Below are 23,836 nucleotides of genomic sequence, written 5' to 3' on the forward strand. Positions count from 1 at the left end.
TAATGCAACTATTAATATTTAGTTGATTTTCATTACAACATGTAGGCAGTATATTTAATATAATATTTATAAAGTTAATTCTGTAGTTTCACATTTCAGTAAAAAGTGATTTTCATCTTCTACCTCACTGATTTACATACATTACAAACTCGTGCATCGGTGGGTAAACCTAAATATCGCCCTTTTCATAGCAAGATTGTGTGCACTCAATCTTATTTTACACAGAGATGACCATTCTAAGCTATTACTTAGAACATCAACATAAGGACTACGCTGATTTGGATTATGAAATTGTTGGTAAAATTTTAGTTTTGATGAATCATAAATTTTTGATGATTGATCCTGTGTGCACTGGTCAATCACTCGTTGTTTGATACTTAATTAGATATAACATCACTACACATGTTTTTTTTTTTTTTTTTTTTTTATATAAATATTTACATATATAGTAATTTATCTCTGGGTATATTATGGAAATACCTACTGATTGCCACTCGTAAATTTGCTTTTTAAAGTGCAGTCTTCACAAATCATCAGAATGACAATGGTAAATGAACTATCCGTGTCATTGATATATACACTGTAACCTTAAAGCACAGCACATTAAACTAATTGAGCAGTCCAAACTACGCTCAGATCACTCATTTACACATTGTTATATACATTCCAGTAGATGTGTGGTAAACGTATGTTGGATAGGAGGAGCCAATCACTGATTAAGATAACAAAAAGATACCCGTATAAGGATGAACAGATGATGAAGCTGACCAGAGGTGATAACGGTTGTTTTATTTTTTAATAAGCTATCAAGACCGAAAAAACGAATTTTCACGTAGATTGTTTTGTGGACCTCAATTCGTAATATATTCTTGTTAATAGCAATTACCGTGAATTTTACTTAATATTAATTTATTCATTTATTTCGGTTTTAAACAATTTTGTTTTTATCATAACGTTGCTGTAGTTTACCTTATTAAGACTTATTCTAAGACAGGTAATTAATTATAATATAAATATAATATGATATGATTAATTTTAGTCTTAACGTCGGTTTTATGTAAAATAAGGTACTTACAATGGAATCGATGACTTATGGTTGAAAAATAGTGACTTATGGTTTGTTTTGATACATGATGAACTTTGTTCTGGTAAAAACTGTATATTGGCATCGTATGGTAATGAAATAAGGTCAATTCAGTCTATAATTGAAATCGATTATTAACCTTTATTTTTTCGGCGACTGTTTTTTTAATCGTTGCCACACATGACGTCAATTGTGTTTAGAACGTATAATTGGTATAAAATTTAGAACTTTAAAAGCTAAAATGTTTATCAAATTAAGAAAAAACTTTAAAAACGAACACAGAAGAAAAAAATATCCTTGAGTCTACTTCTATGATAATTTTCTAAATTTGTGTCACCCATGCCGACTGTAAGTCGAGCAAAGTTCAAAGAAACATTATACGCAAAACACATTTTTAGTAATTATGCTTTCTAAACTAGCCTTATCCTGTTTAATCCAAGTAAAGACACAGACAGAAGAAAACCGAATGGTTTTCAATCAAAATATACTTTATTATTGAGTTATTTTGATCACCTGAGAGAATATCAGATTGATTATAGCTACTAATCTCCAGTTTATTATGTTATGTGGAGGTTACGGTTTCTGATTATTCTGATTGGCTAAAATCAAATATCATGCTGATACCTACAGAAGTATATACTATTTTAATTAGCAATTGTCGCATAGGGTTTTCCGAAACTATCGACAGTTGATCGTTACACTGTTATACAAATTATAGCAAAGTTGCATGTTGAACCGTTTTTGCTTGGACACCATCTAACAATGAGGGTAAGTCTTATTTAGATCATTTTAAATACTAGTATATTTGAGATGAAATTATCAAAGTGTAAGTTTGACACACTATTTAGTATGTAAATATTAGAATATTTACAATGCGATAAAAAATGAACGCAATATTTCTCTAAACAAACTAGCTTCATCAAGTGTGCTATAAATCAAGTCTATGTAAATCGGATTTAGAAACAAATCTTTTTGCAGCTCATTTTACATGTTGAACATAAATTTAGCTGCCGTGTTAAGAATTCAAAATTTGGATGAAGTTACATGATTGTTAGTTGAAGTTTGCAACGTCCATCAGCCAATATTTCAGGATAAAAAGGACGAAGATGTGTACTAAATTATATAGTCACATTGAAACATATGCATTTATCTATAGATTAACATTTTCCCAACCAAAAACAAAAAAGAAAAGAATAAACTTTTATGCAAAATAAACTATACTTTTGGTACCATCAATGGTATCATTACCATTTAGTAGATACAACCAAGCTAGCGGAAGTCCCCAAAAGGTGGCACCAGCACAGTAGCCAGTACTCTGAAGCTGGCATGAAAATAGGGATGTTGTTTCCTTGAAATTTGCTATTTACCAATTTAGGAAATTATTTTATATTCATGAATGCTTTTTGTAGATAACTCTGATTCTTTGCCCAAATTCTTGCCTTCTTGTTTTTCATGGTTTTATCAGCTTTCAAAAGTTTGTATAACATTTTTTAATTTCAATATTCTGTCATCGAGCATCACTGAAGATACACAAGTTGTCATGGGATTTTGCCTTGTCCCATGGGATATGGGAAATCCCATGTTTTTCTAAATCAAATTGCAAAGTATATTTTATAATAACAGCAGGAAAGGACGAATTTATTAAATCCCATGTAATTCTGAAAAATTTGGTTAAAACAGGACACGGTAGATCTAAGGAGAGGCGACGGCAGATTTGCAATAAAATTAACGGTACCAATTTTCTTGCACCAGATGCGCATTTTGACAATACATGTCTCTTCAGTGATGCTCGTGGCCAAAATACATCTATATTAAATCCAAAGCTTATATAAAAGATGAAGAGCTATAATCCAAAAAGTCCAAAAAGTATAGCCAAATCCGTGAAAGGAATCAGAGCTTTGCATGAGGGAGATACATTCCTTAATTTATAATAATTTCTATCAAATGAGTGTCCAGTGTTATAAATTCAAACGATTATCGTATCTTCTAAGGTTGAAGATTTATATAGTGCCTTTTCATTGAATGTTTGCCGTCACATCATACTAGTATATATCATACACTTATAATATTATTCATGTGATCCTGCATTGGTACATGTATAGAGTGTTTGTAAAGTGTTTGGTTGTATCATTTGTTCTCATGGGAATAAATTTTATGCAATAATGGATAGATACCAAAGCACAATAAGAAAATCGCTTTTGTTATCGTTTACAGCTTAAGTTTGTTGTCCTAGAAAACTTATTGTATGATAATTAAAGTAACAAAACAGGAATAAAAACTCTTTACTATGACAACTAGACGTGAAATGCCATAGATATGAGATGATGCACGAGTGCTAATGAGACAACTCTCCATCCAAGTCACAATTTGAAACAGTAAACCATTATAGGTCAAAGAACGTGCTTCAACATGAAGCCTTTGCTCACTGCGAACAGCAAGATATAAAGGGTCCCACAATTGACTAATTTAAAAACATTTAAACTGGAAACGAACGGTCTAATTTTTTATAAAATAATTAGTATCGAGAAATACTTATGCTATTTCCAAACTAAGAGACAAATTGAAAGAGTTGGTATTGCTTCGCTTCAGAAAAAGAATGGCCAACGTAGATACAAGTATCTTGTCTTAGGGAGGGATAAATCCTACTTTGTAAAGGATCACTCTGATTCAAACAAAAAATTCTCTGAAACTGATATTATCAAAATGCTTGATTTCTTGATTGACAACATACGTGTTACGTTCGAATGACGTGTTTTTCAACAGACTGTCGGCTTTCCAATGGGAACAAACTGTTCCCCTCTACTTGCCGACTTGTTTCTGTATTATTAAGAGGCTGACTTCATGCAGGAACTTCTTAGGAAGAAAGATAAGAAGTTAGCAATATCCTTTAACTCTTCTTTTCGCTATATAGATGATGTTCTTTCACTAAATAATTCAAAATTTGGTGACTATGTGGAACGCATCTATCCAATCGAGCTAGAGATAAAGGATACTACAGATACAGTTAAGTCGGCCTCATATCTTGACTTACATCTAGAAATTGACAATGAGGGTCGGTTGAAAACAAAACTTTACGACAAAAGAGATGATTTCAGCTTTCCAATTGTGAACTTTCCATTTCTAAGTATCAACATTCCAGCAGCACCTGCGTACGGAGTATATATCTCCCAATTGATACGATATTCCCGTCCTTGCATGTCCTATCATGATTTGTTTTGATAGAGGGTTGCTGCTCACAAGGAAGCTATTAAACCAAGAGTTCCAAATGGTGAAGTTGAAATCATCCCTTCGTAATGTTTACGGACGCCATCACGAGTTGGTTGACCGTTATGGAAAAAACGGTCCACAAATGATATCGGATATGTTCCTTACGTCGTAACTACAATCCCCTTCATTTTCATGAATGTGACCTACCGAATTAGACTATTTACCGGATTTGTTATCACATAAGCAACACGACGGTTGCCACATTTGGAGCAGGATCTGCTTACCCTTTCGGAGCACCTGAGATCACTCCTAGTTTTTTGGTGGGGTTCGTGTTGTTTATTCTTTTGTTTTCTGTGTTGTGTCATGTGTGCTGTTGTTTGTTTGTCTTTTTCATTTTTAGCCATGGCGTTGTCAGTTTGTTTTAGATTTATGAGTTTGACTGTCCCTTTGGTATCTGTCGTCCCTCTTTTATGAACCACACCAAGAAACGACACCCACTGAACTGTAACTGTATGCATTTCTAAATTTACTCTTAGATAAAGTTCATTTCATAAATTTGAGTAAAAGTTTTAAGCTATTTATGAAATTGAAATTGTATCTATGTTTATGACAATAAAAATTCTCGCGAAACATTTTGTCCGATGAATAATAAATCATGTAAAATTAATATTCAACTTTTCTCGTTAGTAATGCCATATCAGTTTTTTTTTTTTAAAATACATCAAAAGAAGATGGCAAACAAACTTTAAGAAAAATAAATTGTTTTTATTCTATTGATTTAAATCATTGACAACTCACCTATAATCATAAAATAAACTGACAACGCCTGGGAAAATAACGAAAAACGACGATAAAAAAAAACCATGTCAGCAGAACTTTCCATAGAAAAGTCTTCAAATCAACTATAAAATAATTTCTTTTGTACATGTGTATCAGATTAACAACTAAAATCGATGCAATTTTCATTTTAATCTTTGAGGTGTTATAAGAAATGATAAGGTATTTATAAATGTCTTTTTTATTCATGACAAAGATAGTCCAAAGATACAAAAGGATAATTTCAACCCATTAGTCGAAACAATGACAATGCAATGGTGAAAAACTGCCGTGCCAAAACGATAAAAAAAACCCAAAAAATAATGATATACAAAACATCCAATTGAAAATCAAAGACTGCTTATCTAATATATAATACTACTTTTTCTTCTTGGTGTTTCAGTATTGTAATTCTATCATGTTTGGATGTATAATCATATAAATAGAGCAAATCAAATGTATCAATAAAAAGAGGCAGAATATAAGTATTCAATAAATAACCATAAGTAAATACAAACGATAATATCATGGAAAAAACAAAATAGAAAAAGACAAATAGACAAACAAAAATCAGCAGCACTGAAAACTAAAGCTCGAACAACAGGAACCCCCCGCACCCCCCAAAAAATGGGAGTGATCTTGGAAACACTAGGAAATCCGTGTCTACACGTGGCACGCATCGTTGAATGTGACCTACCGAATTAGACCATTTACCGGATTTGTTATCACATAAGCAACACGACGGTTGCCACATGTGGAACAGGATCTGCTTACCCTTCCGGAGCACCTGAGATCACCCCTAGTTTTTTGGTGGGGTTCGTGTTGTTTATTCTCTAGTTTTCTATGTTGTGTCGTGTGTGCTGTTGTTTGTTTGTCTTTTTCATTTTTTAGCCATGTTTAGTCAATTTGTTTTAAATTTATGAGTATGACTGTCCCTTTGGTATCTTTCGTCACTCTTTTACTCATTGCAAGTACACAGGGAAAGGTCCAATTCAATGATGTCACAAACGTGAAAAAGACGACATATGGTAGTAAGAACAATTTAAACATTTTATGGACGCTATCCCAAGGTTTTTGTCCTTTTTTGGCATATAGGTTTTACAGATGACGACGGATATGTACCAATTGTCGTAATTGCAATATTAATCCCATCCTCTTTTCCTCGAATGTGACTTACCGAATACGATTTATCACTAGGTTTGTACTTACATGCGCAACCCAAATGTTGCCACATGTGTAGTAGGGTCTGCCCACCCTTCTGAAGCATGCGCATGAGGTCATCCTTTGTAGGGGTTTGAATTTTCTATGTTGTGTTTTATATACTGTTGTTTCCATGATGTTGTCGTCAGTTTATTTTGGAAGTTTTTGTTTTCGTCCCCGAGGGTACCGGTATCACCAGCCCAGTAGTCAGCACTTCGGTGTTGACATGTATATCAATTATATGGCATTTGTATAAATTTCCTGTTTACAAAACTTTGAATTTTTCGAAATACTAAGGATTTTCTTATCCCAGGAATATATTACCTTACCCGTATTAGGCACAACTTTTTGGAATTTTGGGTCATCAATGCTCTATAACTTTGTATTTATTTGGCTTTATATCTTTTTTGATCTGAGCGTCACTGATGAGTCTTGTGTAGACGAAACGCGCGTCTGGTGTATTAAATTATAAACTTGGTACCTTTGATAACTTTTTACCCCACTACTGATGGACGTTTCGTCCCCGAGGGTATCACCAGCCTAGTAGTCAGCACTTCGGTGTTGACATGTATATCAATTATATGGCATTTGTATAAATTTACTGTTTACAAAACTTTGAATTTTTCGAAATACAAAGGAATAGATTACATTTGCCGTATTTGGCACAACTTTTTGGAAATTTGGGTCCTCAATGCTCTTCAACTTTGTATTTATTTGACTATATGCATAACTCTTTTAATCTGAGCGTTACTGATGAGTCTTGTGTAGACGAAACGCGTGTCTGGCGCATAAACTTATAATCCTGGTAATAACTTGTTTGAATATCCCTTTGCTATCTCTTTTTTTTTTTTGTTTGTATCATACATATATTATTAAATGTACTACATATGTAGGCTCTGTTGGAATGTTGCTTTATTTAAGTGGCAAGAAAATAATGCAGTTCGATATAAAATTGATATTTAGGTAAGGACAGTATAAAAACATCTTGGAAAGATCAGGTTTGATGTATAAGCTAAGACATCTAAAGGAAGTTGTTAAATAATCCAAGTGCGAAATGAGTTATTAATCAAATTAGCTAACTGCTTATACTACGGCTGATCCCATATATCTTAATTTGTAGGGTGTTTCACGAATGTTCATTTCAAATGATCTTTTATTTTAACGACATGGATAGAAGATCCAGTCGCGGAATAGACTTGTAACATGTTTTATCTACCTTGGTAATTGATTATACGAGACATTTGTTCAATTTGCATGGTGTATTCTTAGAGATTAAGTTAATTAGTTTGGTCAACAGTGTGATAGAGCTCTGTAATGAGCTTTAAACGGAATCGAGTTGAACATGTTTTAAAATTGGGACTATCTATTACATCAGTTTGATTAGGTAGTAGTACCATTCAGAAGATAGTTGACAAAAGGTAAAAAAAAACAGGTTATTTTCAAACTGTTATGGTATTATATTCTCTTTGCTTTTATGATGATATAACATATAATTTTCATAAAATTTATATTGAATAAGCGATTTGGAGTAAATTTTCTATGATACAATAAAAAGAGAAAAACGATTATAAAGAAATGAAAAATGAAACTATTTCAACAGACACTACAAAAAACAGATCCGACATCACTACCAAACAATACTGACATAAAAGACTTAATGGAATCTTATTTTGGAAATAGTACTTTATGAAGAGTTTACAAATCCGTTCAAACATGTATGAAAAGGTTATAACTGTGTTGATTCCCTAACCATATGGAAAATCCTCATCCCCTGATGAAAGTTTGATAATTTGTAATGTGTTAAGTATTGTATGTGCCAATTTTGAATGTGAACTCTTGCGTTAGTAGGTGATGTTTTTATTCTGAAAGTGTACTCCTGCGGTAATAGGTGACATATATCTTAAACACTCGACACTTAACCTTCAATATATAATTATTAAACACTAAAAGTCATAATCAAAGATTATTAGAAAAAATATTATATCAAAAACCTCATTAAATTTTACTATAACTGTGAGATTCTAATTTTCTTTGAGATTTTGTATTTTAAATGAATGAACACAAAATCAAATTAGTTTTTAATCAGCTTTAATCAATCTCTGAAAAGGATAGTGTCCCCAGGTTTTCTACAAAAATATGTTCTTAATTGATTCTGCTATAGCGACGCTACGTTATGGAAATTTATTTTTACCTTAATTTATAATAAATCTTAATTAAAATCGATATGAAGACAGAGACGTCGAAAGATCATGGTCAACTGTACTTTAGAATGTACTGTCTTTCATTATTTATAATATGCTTGGTCTATATGCCATTTTGTTCTTCTTTGTTACATATTTGTATGTTGATGTTAGTGATTAAGATTATAACACAATGTCGACTGCTGTATTTTTGACATTTTTACCAAGTATGTCTGTTTATTTTGTTCACGCATAGTTGTCAAAATAATGGAATTAGAAGCGACTGTCATACAAGAGAGAGGTTTAGCTAACCATAAAACCAGGTTCAATCCACCTTTTCTACATTAGAAAATGTCTGTAATAAGTCAGGAATATGGAAGTTGTTTTATGTGTTTAAACTTCTGATTTTACCATTTGATTAGGGACTTTCTGTTTTGAATTTTCTTTGGAGTTCAGCATATTTGTGATTTAACATGTCTAACTTGTTGATGTTATATGTATCATCAAGCGGATAATATCGAAAGCAGAGATTACCTTAGCTGTAAATGGCAAAACCTTTCAGAATTTTGGATCATCTGTACGCCTTGTGTAAACAAAATTAAGCCTGATATTTATATGAGTTTATATAGATGTAACAATATCCCCAGTGACTACAGAATGTTATAGTTTATACTGTTAAGGATTTCAATGTATAACATGTATACTGCATAGAAATCTTTAACACGGGAAATAATAGGGAGTTAAGTAAATGTAACAAGAAGAATGTTGACAAAATTTGCATAAAGACAAAGAAATTCAAATACTTTAAAAAAAAAAAAAAAAGAAAAAAGAAACATCATACACGGTGTGCCTTTACAGGTGACCGTTAACAAACATGTAATCTTTATTTGGTACTAGTAAAGAACACCTTACCTAGTAATTGTCGTTGGTTGGTAGCTGTTTGTAATATATGTTTTTTGTTCTTTTTTGTACCATAATTCAGACCACATGGTTATGTCTCTATGGTTGTTTAATTTTTTGTTCATCCTCTTGTCTTTTACAGATCAATAAACGGTATGGGGTTTATCATTGTTGAAGGCCGTAAGATGACCTGTAATTGTTCTCATCTTTTTCATTGGGTTTTATGAAACTTAAGTTTTCTAATTATTTTTTTTTTCAAAAAATTTATAATTAATATATATTAATACTTATACCACATCTTCTTATTTTCTTATATTATACAACTTATACGATTATGTAACTGTACGCGTCTGGCGTACTAAATTATAATCCTGGTACTTTTGATAACTATACTGAAGTCTTGCCTATTCGTTGTTCTTTCTTTACTTTTGTTTATCGTTTAAGTTTGGAGGGGCAACTTTGGTGCAATGACTTTTTTATTTCTCTTTGATAATTCTTATCTCAATCAAACTTATAGATTGATAACTCATGTCAAATTCTTTTTAAACATGCATCGTTTATCATTCCATGCATGCATTTAAAATTTGTCAGTTATTACAATTACCGCTAAAGTCGTTTTTAATTACCTTATAAATTCATAAATGGACGTTCAGAAATTAAGGTTGTCAAATAGGAAGGAAACCTTATATAAGGGACTGTCAAAATTAATTGACAACATTAAATAACAGAGATCAAATTGCCTAAAATAACCGAAAGCTTCTACGTTTCCGGAAAAAAGAATAATCAAATTAAGTGGGAATGGTTTCGTGCAGCCATAATTGGTTCTAAGACAGCTCCCAGATCATGTGACTGTCTAATTTGTCTTATGTTGTGTTTGAAGACATTAATGTAATGTTCAGATTTGTTACTCAATCTTTGGTTTAATAATGTTTCATATGTCTTCTCCATGTTCGCTCAAATTGACATAAAATCCATACTGTTGAGTTATTTTCCGGATTAATGTAAGAATCTGTGGAAGAAGGTAAGTCCCTTGAGACTTGTTGGTAAAATGTTTTTATCCATACTTGAAGTTGTTTATCGACATTGTAACTGAAATTTACACATAGTTCAAATGTTTGATTAGTGTGTTTTGAGAAAAAATTTATATAAGACATATCTACTTCCTAGTTGAACAAATATTAATTACGTAAAGTTATCGCAGGCTTTGGGATTTCCGAGAAAAAACAAAATATCTACATTCGCATTGATTACTAGTACGTTCATTTACAAATTTCTTGAAAGAGCGTAGTAATGTATAATTCCTCCTTCAAGTGCAAAAACTATATATTTTGCCTTTCCCGATAAATAAGAAGGTAAGAGATACTATCTATTATGGTATGGCAATTAGAAAACAGGAATATAAAACTTTTCCTCCCCGAGGTAAAATATACTTGCTTCAATAGGAAGCAACCATTTGACTGTGTGTGATGGATAGATACGCAACCGCGTCATTAGAATTGAGACATTTAATTCAATACCCATATAGTATTAAGAATGTTCCACGCTATCTGCACGTTCAAGAACCACTGCAACAACTCTTTCGGCGATTAGTACATGGCTTTGTTAACATTTATGCCTCTACCAACGTTTTTTCCTAATGGCAGGTAAAATACCCTCTTTTCGTCCATGTCGACCCATATTGCAGTACTTACTTATTTGAAGTATAAATTTGATTTGTGTTAATAAAAAGCTAAATTGCCTCTTGTAGAAGAGTGTTTCATTGGCAATCATACCAAATACAATATAATAAAGTTGTAAAGAATTTTAGTGGGAGGAATGGGTGTCCATAAATGTATCCATTTATTAACTTCTGGTTTTTAAAGTACCCGATAGAACGATCAATATGTTATGAAGGGTTATTCTTTATTTGATGAACATTCATGTGTCAAAATTTATTAAAATATAATAGCTCAATTATATTTAAGTCAAAGATGTTGATTTGTGCTTGGTTTCTATTATGTGAATTATTTTGTTTTTTTTCAGGCCGATTATGTGATTACTGAATTCAAAGTAAAATCAAAAAAATACTGAACTCCGAGGAAAATCCAAAACGGAAATACATAATGAAATGTTGATTTATGGTATTTGACAAAAAATTGCCTCATTTTGCAAGTGTTTCATTATTGTATGCATTGTTTGATAATATAAATTCTGCTCTATATTTTGGTATTTTGTCGACTGAACACTTTGCAGATCTTTTGCATATCACCACAAAATTAGGGATACCAGTATATAACATTGTTATAATTCAACCATCATATAAGTCTCAACTTATTGAGTAATAAATAGTTCAGCGGCAAATATTTCACGAATACACAACACTAACTTATCTTTTTTCTGATGTATAATCTGAAATAAGTTTGCTTTAACATTACAATTGTGTGACTTATCTTTCATTTTGATTTGCCGGTTTGGTTTTGAAGAATGTCACTTTTTTGACTAGACCAGTACATGTAGTTGAAAATATTTAGCATTCATTTTGCTTCTTTTTTTATATAGCCTAAAATTATTTTATTTTTTGGTATTCTATAATTCAAGTCAATTAATGTTTTACATGTCAACGACATGCAAATTTTTATAATTTCACTAAATATTTATTTATGAAGCACTTGGTGTCTAAATTTAATGTATTACTACCTGTGGTTCAAACTGTCTTGACCTTTTTATAGAGTAAGCCGATTTTTTTTCCAGATACTATTTCTAAAAAGTGTACAATTAAAGGTACAGTTTTAAGAAATACTTTGCTGTGCTAAATACATGTCTGACCTAACCTCAGTTTTGTCATTAAATGGGGCCTGTCGCTCAAATAATTTTATGTTTCTTGTTGCGATCATTGACATCGAAAATCTGATATGAACCCCTTTTTCATGGGTGTGATTTCGGCAGAAAATGAGGAGAAACTATCTCATCGTAAATACACATTCTTTTGGCAAGGGTTTATTTAGGAATTTCGTTAAAATCGATACAGCCCTAAATGCTTGAACTATTTTCCTTTATTGATTCCTACATTAGGATGTATAGTGTCTAATTACTAGTATATGTACACAGTTAGTTTGAAGTTTGAAATAAAAGAGGTAAATGTTGGTACCAATAGTTTACTCCAATCATAATAACGTACAACGTACTTTCCTTTTTACTGAGATTAATTCTTCAAGTAATGAATTTGATTTTAATAAATGCACAAATATAATCACAAACTGGTCGACTTACATTAAAAGCCCTTCTCTAAATTTTAAAAAGAGATCCATGCATGCCCGACTCAGTGAAAATGAGACTTTAACTCCAGTACTCAAACAAATTTACAAAGATATATAGAGGTCAACTTACAGTCTAAAATAAAGATAGTCGGAAATATGCATTATACGATATTTCAAACTCTAAAAGCAAAAGTATAAATTGACTGCGAATAAATTATTGGAGGCTACACATATTTGTTATACCATTCACTTCCTAAATTAAAATTTAGAAGTCTGATATTAACGAACACAACCGCTTAGACAATAAAAACAAAACCAACTCAAATACTATCGAAAACAACGACTGGACTGGGACAATAAAACAACTCTCAGACATGAGTGGAAAAATCGCTGTTGACTTACACAGATAAATGGTCCCGGGATAAAATGTAGTCATTCATATCCTATCCATAGTTAGATAGAAGATTGGACTTGTGTGAATAATACGCAAATTTAGACGACCCTTTATTTTCAAGTTGAAAATTTGATTTTTAAACCAAACGGAAACATTTAAAAACACTGGAATTACAAGAGATGCCTCATTATATGTTATTATATTTTCATCTTTTTTCCTTAGCTCTATTTGATTATATCTTAATCTTTTTCATATTTAGTCATACGAAGTAGCTAGATTGCAGTCTTGTTTAGTCTTTCTTAGTAACGAAAAAAAAAACCGATTCAAAATTACGACAATAATGTAATAATTTTAATGGATCAGATGGACTGATCTGCATGCTAACTTCTGTATATAAACAAGTTCGTATATCAATTGCGTGTGTTGAGTTTGAATTGTCAGTACTAGTATTAGCTTGTATGTAATTTATATATAGAGAATTATGCACTGCCGTCCGTGTTTATATATTGTTTTATTCTTTAGCTGTTTTTTTTTTAACAATAATGGTTGTTAAAATAAACAATTCAGAATTTTCTTTTAGCACCACTATTATTGTTGAAAGAGTTCGTTATAATAAGTCATGATAGCTGTGCGTATGGTAACAAATGGGTCGCTTATAGCCACCAAAGTCATCGGGACAAGTCTATAAACTACGGGTCGTCGTACTGCCTTATACAATAGTTATGTATATATGATCACCCCCAGTTTTTGGTTGGGTTGATGTTGCTCAGTCTTTAGTATTCTTTTCTGCCTGTGTAAATTTAACTTGTCTTTTGGTCAGTATTATTTTTTTGCCATGGCATTGACTTGTGAGTTTGAATATCTCTTTGGTATCTTTTACCTCCCTTTTTGTATGCACGATTGGTCACGTTATAATTCAATGTGAAACATTTAAAATGAGATGATCATGACATGTCGGGTACCAGTGTAATATTAGAACAGATAGAAAAAAAAACTTTTAAAAAGAGCTTGACTTGTCAAAATTGGACCAAGCACCAAAAAAAAACAACACAGTAACAAAGGACAAAAATAAATCCAAAAATACGCAGTAAGTGATGGGTAAATCAAAACACGATCTTAATTCAAAATTGAATATGTATTCTAATATTGAATTGACAACAAAGTGAGACACATGGACACATAAGGCGGAGTATGCAGATTGTATGCCATAATTAAGTATTAGAATGATAAATACAAAAATCCGGGTCAAGTTTATTTGGTTTTCGCAGAAATTATTTTAGAAGACCGGCAATGTCAAAATTATTCATTATAAGTTATAACTTAAATATTTGTTGTTTTTAAAACTAGTGAAGTCAACCCATGTTTAAGCCAACCCCAGATGGCTAAATTTCTCAAGAAATATGAGGGGTAAAATAGTGCATTTAAAAAGAGATATTCCCAGATTCTATATACCGACTATAATTGCAGAGCTAACCTTCGGCAGTCAAATGAAGTTTTTTATATACGTTTTTAATGCTTCGTATGTTCTACTGAAAAACGACAAAAATGTCGTTTTGGCGTGCTAGCGGTAAACGACAAAAATGTCGTTTTGGCGCCGAAAGGGTTAAGTGATCATTACCAAATATTTCCAAATACTGCTTGTTCATGTTTTTATAACCACAATCTTTTCCGCTCATCGTTTTAATTGTGTTTTCCATCTTTAACCAGGTTTTCCGACGGAAATCTGGTAATTGTTACGCGATAGTACAAAAGTACGGCAGGTGGACTTGCAAGTACTTTGCTTTTCGGATATTTGATATGCTGTTACTGGTGACGAAATGGAGATTAAGTTAAATTTTGACGATTTTTACTTTTGCCATCCAGGAGTTAGGACCCTTGATTGATTGGAAAAGAGCAGTTGAGGTCTTTTTCGCTTAATACGAATTGTTCAAACATTGGTTTTCAAATTTCAATATTTTGTTACTGATGACAAAGAAGTCGACTTGCCAAATTAAATATTTGCGATTTTAGCTTTTGGCTTTCCGGTGTTGCGATCTTTTTAGATAGGAACAGTGCAGTTTATGTTGTTTCTAAAAATAGAAATGTGCAATAGGTTGAGACAATTCCAAAAAATGCCTTTTCAAAATTTGATACTGTTTCTACTGGTTATAAAATTGAGGTAAAGTTCTATAGGGGTAAATTCAGTAAAAAAATCTCCCATTGCTAATCTATGTATGGAATTAAATTTATACCTGATTTACCTTTAGAAATTGGAAACTTTCATATAACTTTCATGAAAGAACAAATGTAGCCCTATCTTTTGTAACAATAAAAACATAGGGTCATGCGGCATTTTTGGCATTTACATGGCCTTGTTTACAAACAATGTAGATTCGCACTGAATTCCAATACTGACCTACATTACTTTTCAACCCTGTAGTAAAAATAAAATAGTACATTCAGCATTTATTTTTTTTATTTTTTTTCAACTCTAGTTTTGATCCATCTGCCAAAAAATATTTATTACAAACATTATCTACCAATCAGAAGAGCATATGACTTCAGTGTTATACAGAAAGCTCTCCCCTAAATGGGCGGTCCCTGATGACGTATATTTATTTACTGAATTTACCCCTGTATTGACTATTTACACGTTATCGGTTATATTTCGGGAGTTATAATGGTCTATCATTGCTTTTGGAAAGACACCTATACATGTTCTAAAACACAGGTTTAAAGTTATATTGACATTCTCTTGCGTTATGGGTTTGAAGATAAACTTGATTATTGTCTTAGAGATAAATTACAACCACCACTGAATCAACTAAAAATAATTTCAAATCATTTAAATTTTGTATTGAATATTATCAAACTAACAATCATAGATTTTAAATTGTTTTTTATATTGATTAATTTCTAAAAATGAAAAAAAAAAAACACATTTCTTTATTAGTTAAAGAAAAATATTTTTGCTTATACTTTTTTTTTTGTTACGATTTTTTGTTGTAATGGATTTGTACATGTAGATGGAATAAGGGAAAGAGTGTAATATCTTCAAGTGAGGCATCTCATAAATGACTGTTTTTTCGTGATATGTTAATGGGTCTTTTTTAGTGTTTTTGAAAAAAAGAATCTCTAGCTTAAAACTTGTTAAATTTATTCACATTCGGCCAATTGTCTTTACAACTCGTGACGATTTCGATCATGCCTAACGCTATCTATACATGCCATGGCTTAAACTGTAGTATTCATTTTTCTCACTTTTGACAAAAGATTAGAAACTCTTTCATGCCAAAACTATGAAGACAAATCGCATTAGTTACCATGTTAACAGAGTAAATATTTAACCTTAAAAGAAGGATTTCTTTCTTTATGAATCATTTATGAATTCCGGATTTAAAACGTTGTCATATACGCATTACATTTCCCAGAAGAGAAAGTTAAGAAAATGTGCTACATTCGTAAAAATGGAATTAAATCAAATCTTCATGATGACAAAACAAGTATGATTTTCTAGATCGATTATTCATTGAAATTAGTATTAACATACGGGTTGGCTTTGTACTGCCGATCTTACAAGCACATGCAGAAAAAACTTGTGTACATGTAATAACTTAACAATAAATCTCCCAGCTTATAGAACATAGTACGTGAAAAGACTCAATAACCTTTTATTTTGCATGTAATGCATGTTGCTGGACATGTAGCAGTCATAATTAATCAACGAAATCTCGAAAATGAATCGCCGCTAGACGTAAAAATGTGTTCGATGAGGTATGATTGTTAACGAGAAACTATTTACCAAAGCTCAATTTACGACGATTATATGAAAAGTCTCCTCGTGAAAATGTGATACAATCTAAACGAGAAAACTAACGGCATAATTTACGAAAAACAAATATTGCAGACATGAACAAACGACAGCCACTGAAATACAGGCTTCGTCGTTGTGACTTACACTGCTTGTGCTAAAAAGTCTGCAAATATAAGACAGTTTTAAAATTACAACGATTTAAAATATTAATTAAGTTTGGGCAACACGTATTCATCAAATAAAATATGTTCTACGTTTACGCCCCTTTTCTCTAAATTTATTATTGTTTTGAAGTGTTGCCAGGAAATAATATTGTATAATTTTCTATTTTTGATACTTTACAGGGTGTTTTTGACGAACCAAGACGACCATTAAATAGGCAATGTACACAGGACCTCGATAACCTAGTATGTCAGTTAACCACACCTACACTGAAACTAACCCGACAATCTGAATCTTTAGATATTCCACGTGATCCCCCAGAACGAGATTTAACACCATCCTCAACGGAATTATCCATAGATATGAAAGACAAATGTTTAATTTCACCTGCGAAAGATAAAAAATCGGCAAAAAAGAATTGGAAAAGAAGAATATTAGAAAGGAACAAAAATCAGGGAAAAAATGGTTCAGTACGGTTTGATGATTCAACTGACCTATCTTTCGACCAATTGCAAACACCGGAAATGACGGAATTTTCATTTGATAGCACGTCATCCAGATCGCCATCAAGTTTAAGAAATTCTCAGGTATCATTTGTCTGTGAATCTTCTCTAGACGCTTCCGACATTGATTCTTCAACAGAAACTAGGATGTCCAGTGTACGAAAGATTGACGATGCTTCAGACCATGATGAGCAGTCTGATATATTTTTCTCAGCAAAGAAAGATAAAGAATCTAAAAGACAAAAGCTAAAACGGATAATCACCCGACCTTTACGACGGAGTCAGAGTGCATGCTGTGAAAATGAAATCCCATCACATGCATTATTTTTAGATACCAAAAACAGCAAATCAAAAGACACGGTAGGTGTATACAGCTGTAATTAGGCTTCTTTTATATTGTATTGAAATCAGTACCAGCATTGTACATAATCGAACTCTTACAACTATCAAACAATTGATTTGTTTTTATTGTAGATGGAAAATCGTGCTTTGGACTTATTTCTTTATCAGAAGCTTTTTGGTAACCATGATGACGATGAAAAAGCAAGACGGTTTCACAAGACCTGTTCAGCCGAGTCAGCATTAGCAGAAAACTATCAAGCAAAATCCAAATCTAGTAATTTGTAAGTTGTAAAATGAGTTTCATTCCTATCGTGACAACACGGTACCAATCAAAATATTGACTACCTACAAGGGATATTCTTTTATAAAAAAGATACAGTATACCTACGCTGGTTTTCATTTAATGGCTTACTTTGCGAAATATTTTTTAAACGGTTCTGATTTAAGCAATATTTGCCATTATTACATTTGATGTTAAATTGTCATAGTCCTTACGTCGCACAGGCCTTATGAAATGGGGTCGATGGGTTGAACAAGATTCTACGGTGCACAAAACATCCTACTTTTATGAAAATGCCAATTATGACTCAATGAGTCAGTGGTGCATAAAGATTTGCACATAGATGTGAGATGACATATAGTTATCAAAGAAGTAACAACTAATCTATATATAGCTACATGTGGCAAGGCAATCATGTTTATGTTTTGTATTCTAATTTGAAAATATGATTATTAATATTACAGGGCAAAGAATATGAAGAAAAAATTTCAATTTCTGCGAAGACAAAACACTGATTCTGTTGTGGATCACGAGAGCTCTTTTCCCTTCTGTAACACAACGACTTATGACCAAGCAATGCAGTGGAGTAAATCGTTAGAAGATCTTCTACGGGACAAAAGTAAGAGAAACTTTAAAACCCAGAACTTAAGTATAAAACAGTGAATTTATTCCCTTATGACCTTCAGGTCTTAAATGATATTTACCTAATATATACCTTATTTTCAAACTATTCTAAATAGAAACTAAATACCACCTAATAAAAGGAAAAGAAAAAAGGGAGACTAAAGATACCGAAGCGAAAATAAAACACCTAAGTCGAAAACGGATTGACAACGCACTGAAAAAAACCGAAAAACGACCAATAGACAAACAACATTATTCTATTCACAATATAGAAAACTGTGTAACACTAAAGCAACCAAAAAACGTGGAATTATCACATTTATTAAGAGTAAAGTTAAAATAGATTATTGCACACATGTTTGTGTTTAAACTAATGTTTCATTTAAGTTGTGCTTATTCGAAATTGAATAATTGACAATTAAGGGTTTTTTGTGTCATATCTAAAATCACTTTTTTGCAGGTTTTGTTTTACATTTATTAAGTGTAAAATTGGAAAAGAATATTACACAGCTGTTTATGTCTTAATGATATTTCATTATTTACGTTGTGCTAATTTTGCTCGATGTTTTCTATAGTGTTATCTTTCTTTTTCGTGTTTTCACATACGTTTGATAATCTCCAATATTTTACTCAAATATTTTTATATCGAACTAGTATTTTTCATTCTGTTAATATTTGATCTTTTAACTTCTTTCAGATGGTGTTGAGTTGTTTCTATTATTTCTTCGGTCCGAGTTTAGCGAGGAGAATTTAGAGTTTTGGATTTCCTGCGAAGAATTTCGAACATGTAACGAATCTAGTATGCCAGTAATGGCTCAAAAGATTTATCAGGAATTTGTTGTCTCGAAGGCACCAAAAGAGGTAAATGAAAATAACACTTTAAACATTTCTTGCTTCCGAATTTGTTTTCTAGATTATGTAGTAATCACCAAACGGAACAAAAAAAGAATAGCCAAATTCATCTAAAGTGAAAAAAGACTAAATCTTTATTTTGTTGGGATTGATTTCCAACTGCCGCAAGGAATTTGAACATTAGATTTTTTTTTTTTTTTTTTTTTTTGATTTCTTAATTAACCAAATAGGAATATTAAAATATTTGTTATAACTCTTGATCATGTCGAATGTCGTGTCAGTGCCGAATGACTGACAACTGAACTTATGATACCCTTTTGGAACTTAAAGACCATTTGTATTGGTATCAACCCAGTTAATTGTGACATAAACACTGTATAATACATATGTATTTGTTTCTGTGTCAGGAACGCACCAGCCTAAAACTTTGAAAGCCAAGTATGTGAAGAACCTTGATATATAGGTATCTTTATGACCAAAAGGGAACACACACTAAGCTCCAAATACATCTACGGTCAACTTTACCTAAAGTAAAATAATACTTTGAAAATTGTATACGGCCAAGGTGCTTTTCTGAATTTACCACTATCATGAAAATTATTCTTATAATGTTATTGCAAATGGTGACAGTTGGAAAGACATACAAACTTTTAGTTTTAACTGAACTTTATCACAGATTTCAATCTTCAGATTTAGTGCAATTTAGTATGGAATTATTTCTTTTTCGGCACTGAGTGACATTTTGACAAGAGGGATATATATGTTATATGTATAACTAAGCAAAATAGATTTAAGGGTCTTTATGTTTTATGTTCGAAGGTTTTTTTATTGACATATACCAATCACTATAACTTTGCTATATATCGTTCCTTTAAAAAAATGTTTACTGCTGTGAACCTTTGATCATGTTTTATCTTGAATTGCTGCTACCGATAAGACTTGTCATAAAGTGAAGGTATTTATAATTCGTTAATTTGTTTGCTCAATTTATGATTTTGTAGGTAAATTTAGACGCTGACACCAGGACAGAAACAATTGAAAATTTAGAAAATCTTTCCCGGGATACATTTGATGCTCCACAACATAAAATTCAAGCTCTGATGGCAAAAGATTCATATCCCCGATTTTTGGAATCCGATCTTTACCAGTATCTGATGGAAAATGTTTCCAAAGCTTAATGTTTAGACAATAGGCAACAAAACCTCTTCCAGTGTTCCAGTGAGGGAAATACATGTTGTGTTAAAACATTTTTCTCTTGTTTGTCAGTATTTCCTCCTTCAAAATAATGATTTTGTGATAAATAATGGAAATAACATCTACAATATGTCTAAAGTAAGTAATTTTATATGATTATTTAAATTAGCTTACTCTAATTGAATTTGAAAAGTTGACAATGAAACGATATATTGAAAGACTAACTATGAGTCAGCTGATTTTAAATATTTGATAATACCATACTTTGCCAATATCAAAATGTCTTCATACAAAAAAAAAAACGATATATAGTTTACACGTTAATGCAATACAAAATATACAAATTTCGTCCGACCGAAGCTCTTAATTTACCTTCATCGAAAACTTACAATCCTAAATATTTGAAAGTCAGGTTTGCGTAAAGTTAGGAGTTTATAAAAAGTTGTCTCAGCAATTCAACATATGGACGCCACAACTACATGAACTAGTATGCTTCGGCTTTCCCTAACGATTCATCTAACATTAAACTAATCGATAGTTATGCATTTTCGAATATATAAATCATGTACATCTGAAGTTATACCATCAGCGCTGTTTTGGAAGTTTGAGCGGTTGAAATGCTAAATCACTAGTAATTGAATTATACGAACACTAAGTACTTACGCTCTAACTGTTTGCAACTTGTTTTATCAGAGTTTTCTTTCTTTTACCGGTAACAATCGGAAAATTATCTGGTATCATTGGTATCGTTAATATAATGTTTATGTTATTTATTAAATTAAATGTTAATGTAAATAAAAGCGACAGTTTACCAATCTTTAAGTCGGAAAGAGACAAACGAAGTAACACACTAGCACTAAGGGAGTCGCATGTACTCCAAAAGGAAGAAGACCAGAGTTTCAACCGTAATCGTGTTTTTTTCTATTTACAAATATAGCTTTTTGCTTATAAAAATAATACAAAATACAAAGTGAAATACATGTTTATTTTTAAACGTTGATATATTTGTCTTTGTAAAATTACGTCACATTATTTTCTTTTTTCAGGTTTTATCTTATTCATATCATCAGTACTAGGCCCTACATAATAACTAGCGAATTGGTAAAGTTAAACTGGATGATTAAAAGAAATTTAACTTATTTGCCATGCTCGTGTCTCATATTTAATAGTGAACTTACCATTAATAAAATTCAAAGATTTATTTTGGAAGCCTACAGACACAATATAGTATATATTACCGGGCTAGAAACTAAATAGACGTTACCACTATTTCGAAATCTACGACACTTATGAAAATCTGCAGCACTTGGACTATTGCCATTCTAAAACAAACACTTTCCTTGGTGGTTTCAGACATTTGATATTATGACGTCACAATTGTACAGAAACCTTTATGATGTTCAGTAATGGTAGAAATATAGCGATGAGATATATCAAAGGTCATTTTATGATTAGTTTGTTTTATATAGGCTTTTTTCTGTACTCATTGCTCTATTAATTTTAAGGTTTCGTATGCATTATCCATAACTTTTAGTCAATAACTGAAGCGGTTTGACGTTGGATTCATGGTATAAGATGTTTCATTACTATAGATTTTTTCACATTTTTATGTTCACAATGGTACGAAGTTTAACTTTTGCACGATTAAGAATGTTCCAATATTTTTTTCCTTTACTTCTTAAAATCTGTATCGTTAATATGTATTTATTGAGCATCGCCGAATAAATAGAGTGGTATTCTTCATTGCTCGATTTCCTGGTAAAATACCACTAGCAACCACATGTTTACCTGTTTATAATTGTGCTAATTAAATATCGTGTAAACTTTAACAAATATGTAAATATGAACTTCATGGTGCTTAAAACTTAGTTTGTATGAGGATGACAGTTGTAATGATGTATTACGTTTTATATTAACCCTCCGATAACTGTTGTAAAAATATATTTGACTCTTTTGCTTTGTATTTTATTCCTTTGAAAAATTGTTATGCAAAGTGCAACTGACAATCTTGACAGTGATATATACCAAATAAAAAGTAAAATAACAAAAATACCAACTTCAAGGAAAATTCAAAAGGAAAGTTCGTTATCGAAGGTCAAAATCAAAAGTAAAATACATCACACGAATGTTAAACAACTAAAATATTTCTGACTTGGTATAGGCATTTCCTTCTGTATAAAAAGACAGTTAACAGTTTTTTAAAAAATGTAAGATTAAATTTTATAAACGACTGGCTCGCTACCACTGCCTCGTTTTATTTTTGATGTTATTAACATCCCAGTAGTATATCAGACTCGAACTTCTCTTAAACTGAATTTTAATGTGCGTATTGTTATGCGTTTACTTTTCTACATTGGCTAGAGGTATAGGGGGAGGGTTGAGATCTCATAAACATGTTGAACCCCGCCGCATTTTTGCGCCTGTCCCAAGTCAGGAGCCTCTGGCCTTTGTTAGTCTTTCATTATTTTTAATTTTAGTTTCTTGTGTACAATTTGGAGCTTAGTATGGCGTTCATTATCACTGAACTAGTATATATATTTGTTTAGGGGCCAGCTGAAGGACGCCTCCGGATGCGGGAATTTCTCGCTGCATTGAAGACCTGTTGATGACTTTCTGTTGTTGTCTGTTCTATGGTCGGGTTGTTTTCTCTTTGACACATTCCCCATTACCATTCTCAATTTTGTGCATCTTAAATGACATTTTTATTCAAATTTATCATACTTAGGAGAAAAGGTACCTGGTATAGAAGTATATATAAGTATAATAAAATTAAAAATCAACCGATGTAGATGAATCTCCTTTCTATCGCTATTTTTTCTTTATTTGAAAACCATTTCACAAAGGAATCAAAAGTAAAGACAAACAAATAATAAGCAGTCTATTTAACATAAACATAAAGCACTACGGAATTGGCAACACACACAACACAAAAAAGATAGTTTATACGGGCAGGCCTTATAAAGGCAACAGTAATATACCGGTGTTCAAAATCGTTCCTTCCCCGCTTTCGGTACCCAACATCGTGTTGTCTGTCACAAGTCACGCTGTTAAGCTGCATTTGGCGATATT

The 23,836-nt window shown here is 31.7% G+C and overlaps 1 protein-coding gene across 1 annotated transcript; it reads left to right on the top strand.

Moving 5' to 3' along the window:
• Positions 1–1,763: 1,763 nt before the first annotated feature.
• Positions 1,764–23,042, top strand: LOC143063593 (uncharacterized). Its single transcript, XM_076235809.1, has 7 exons — positions 1,764–1,852; positions 17,155–17,835; positions 17,950–18,098; positions 18,562–18,716; positions 19,419–19,582; positions 20,575–20,905; positions 21,814–23,042. Exons 1-6 carry the CDS (start codon positions 1,847–1,849, stop codon positions 20,749–20,751), a joined length of 1,332 nt encoding a protein of 443 aa, XP_076091924.1. The 5' UTR covers positions 1,764–1,846; the 3' UTR covers positions 20,752–20,905; positions 21,814–23,042.
• Positions 23,043–23,836: the final 794 nt, after the last annotated feature.

This window comes from Mytilus galloprovincialis, chromosome 2 (genome assembly GCF_965363235.1).
Source record: "Mytilus galloprovincialis chromosome 2, xbMytGall1.hap1.1, whole genome shotgun sequence".
Classification (NCBI taxonomy): Eukaryota; Metazoa; Mollusca; class Bivalvia; order Mytilida; family Mytilidae; genus Mytilus; species Mytilus galloprovincialis.

Coding starts and splice junctions, on each gene's coding strand:
- LOC143063593 (XM_076235809.1), top strand. Junction 18,717..19,418: donor AGATCTTCTACGGGACAAAA/GTAAGAGAAACT, acceptor AACTTCTTTCAG/ATGGTGTTGAGTTGTTTCTA. Junction 19,583..20,574: donor TCTCGAAGGCACCAAAAGAG/GTAAATGAAAAT, acceptor ATGATTTTGTAG/GTAAATTTAGACGCTGACAC.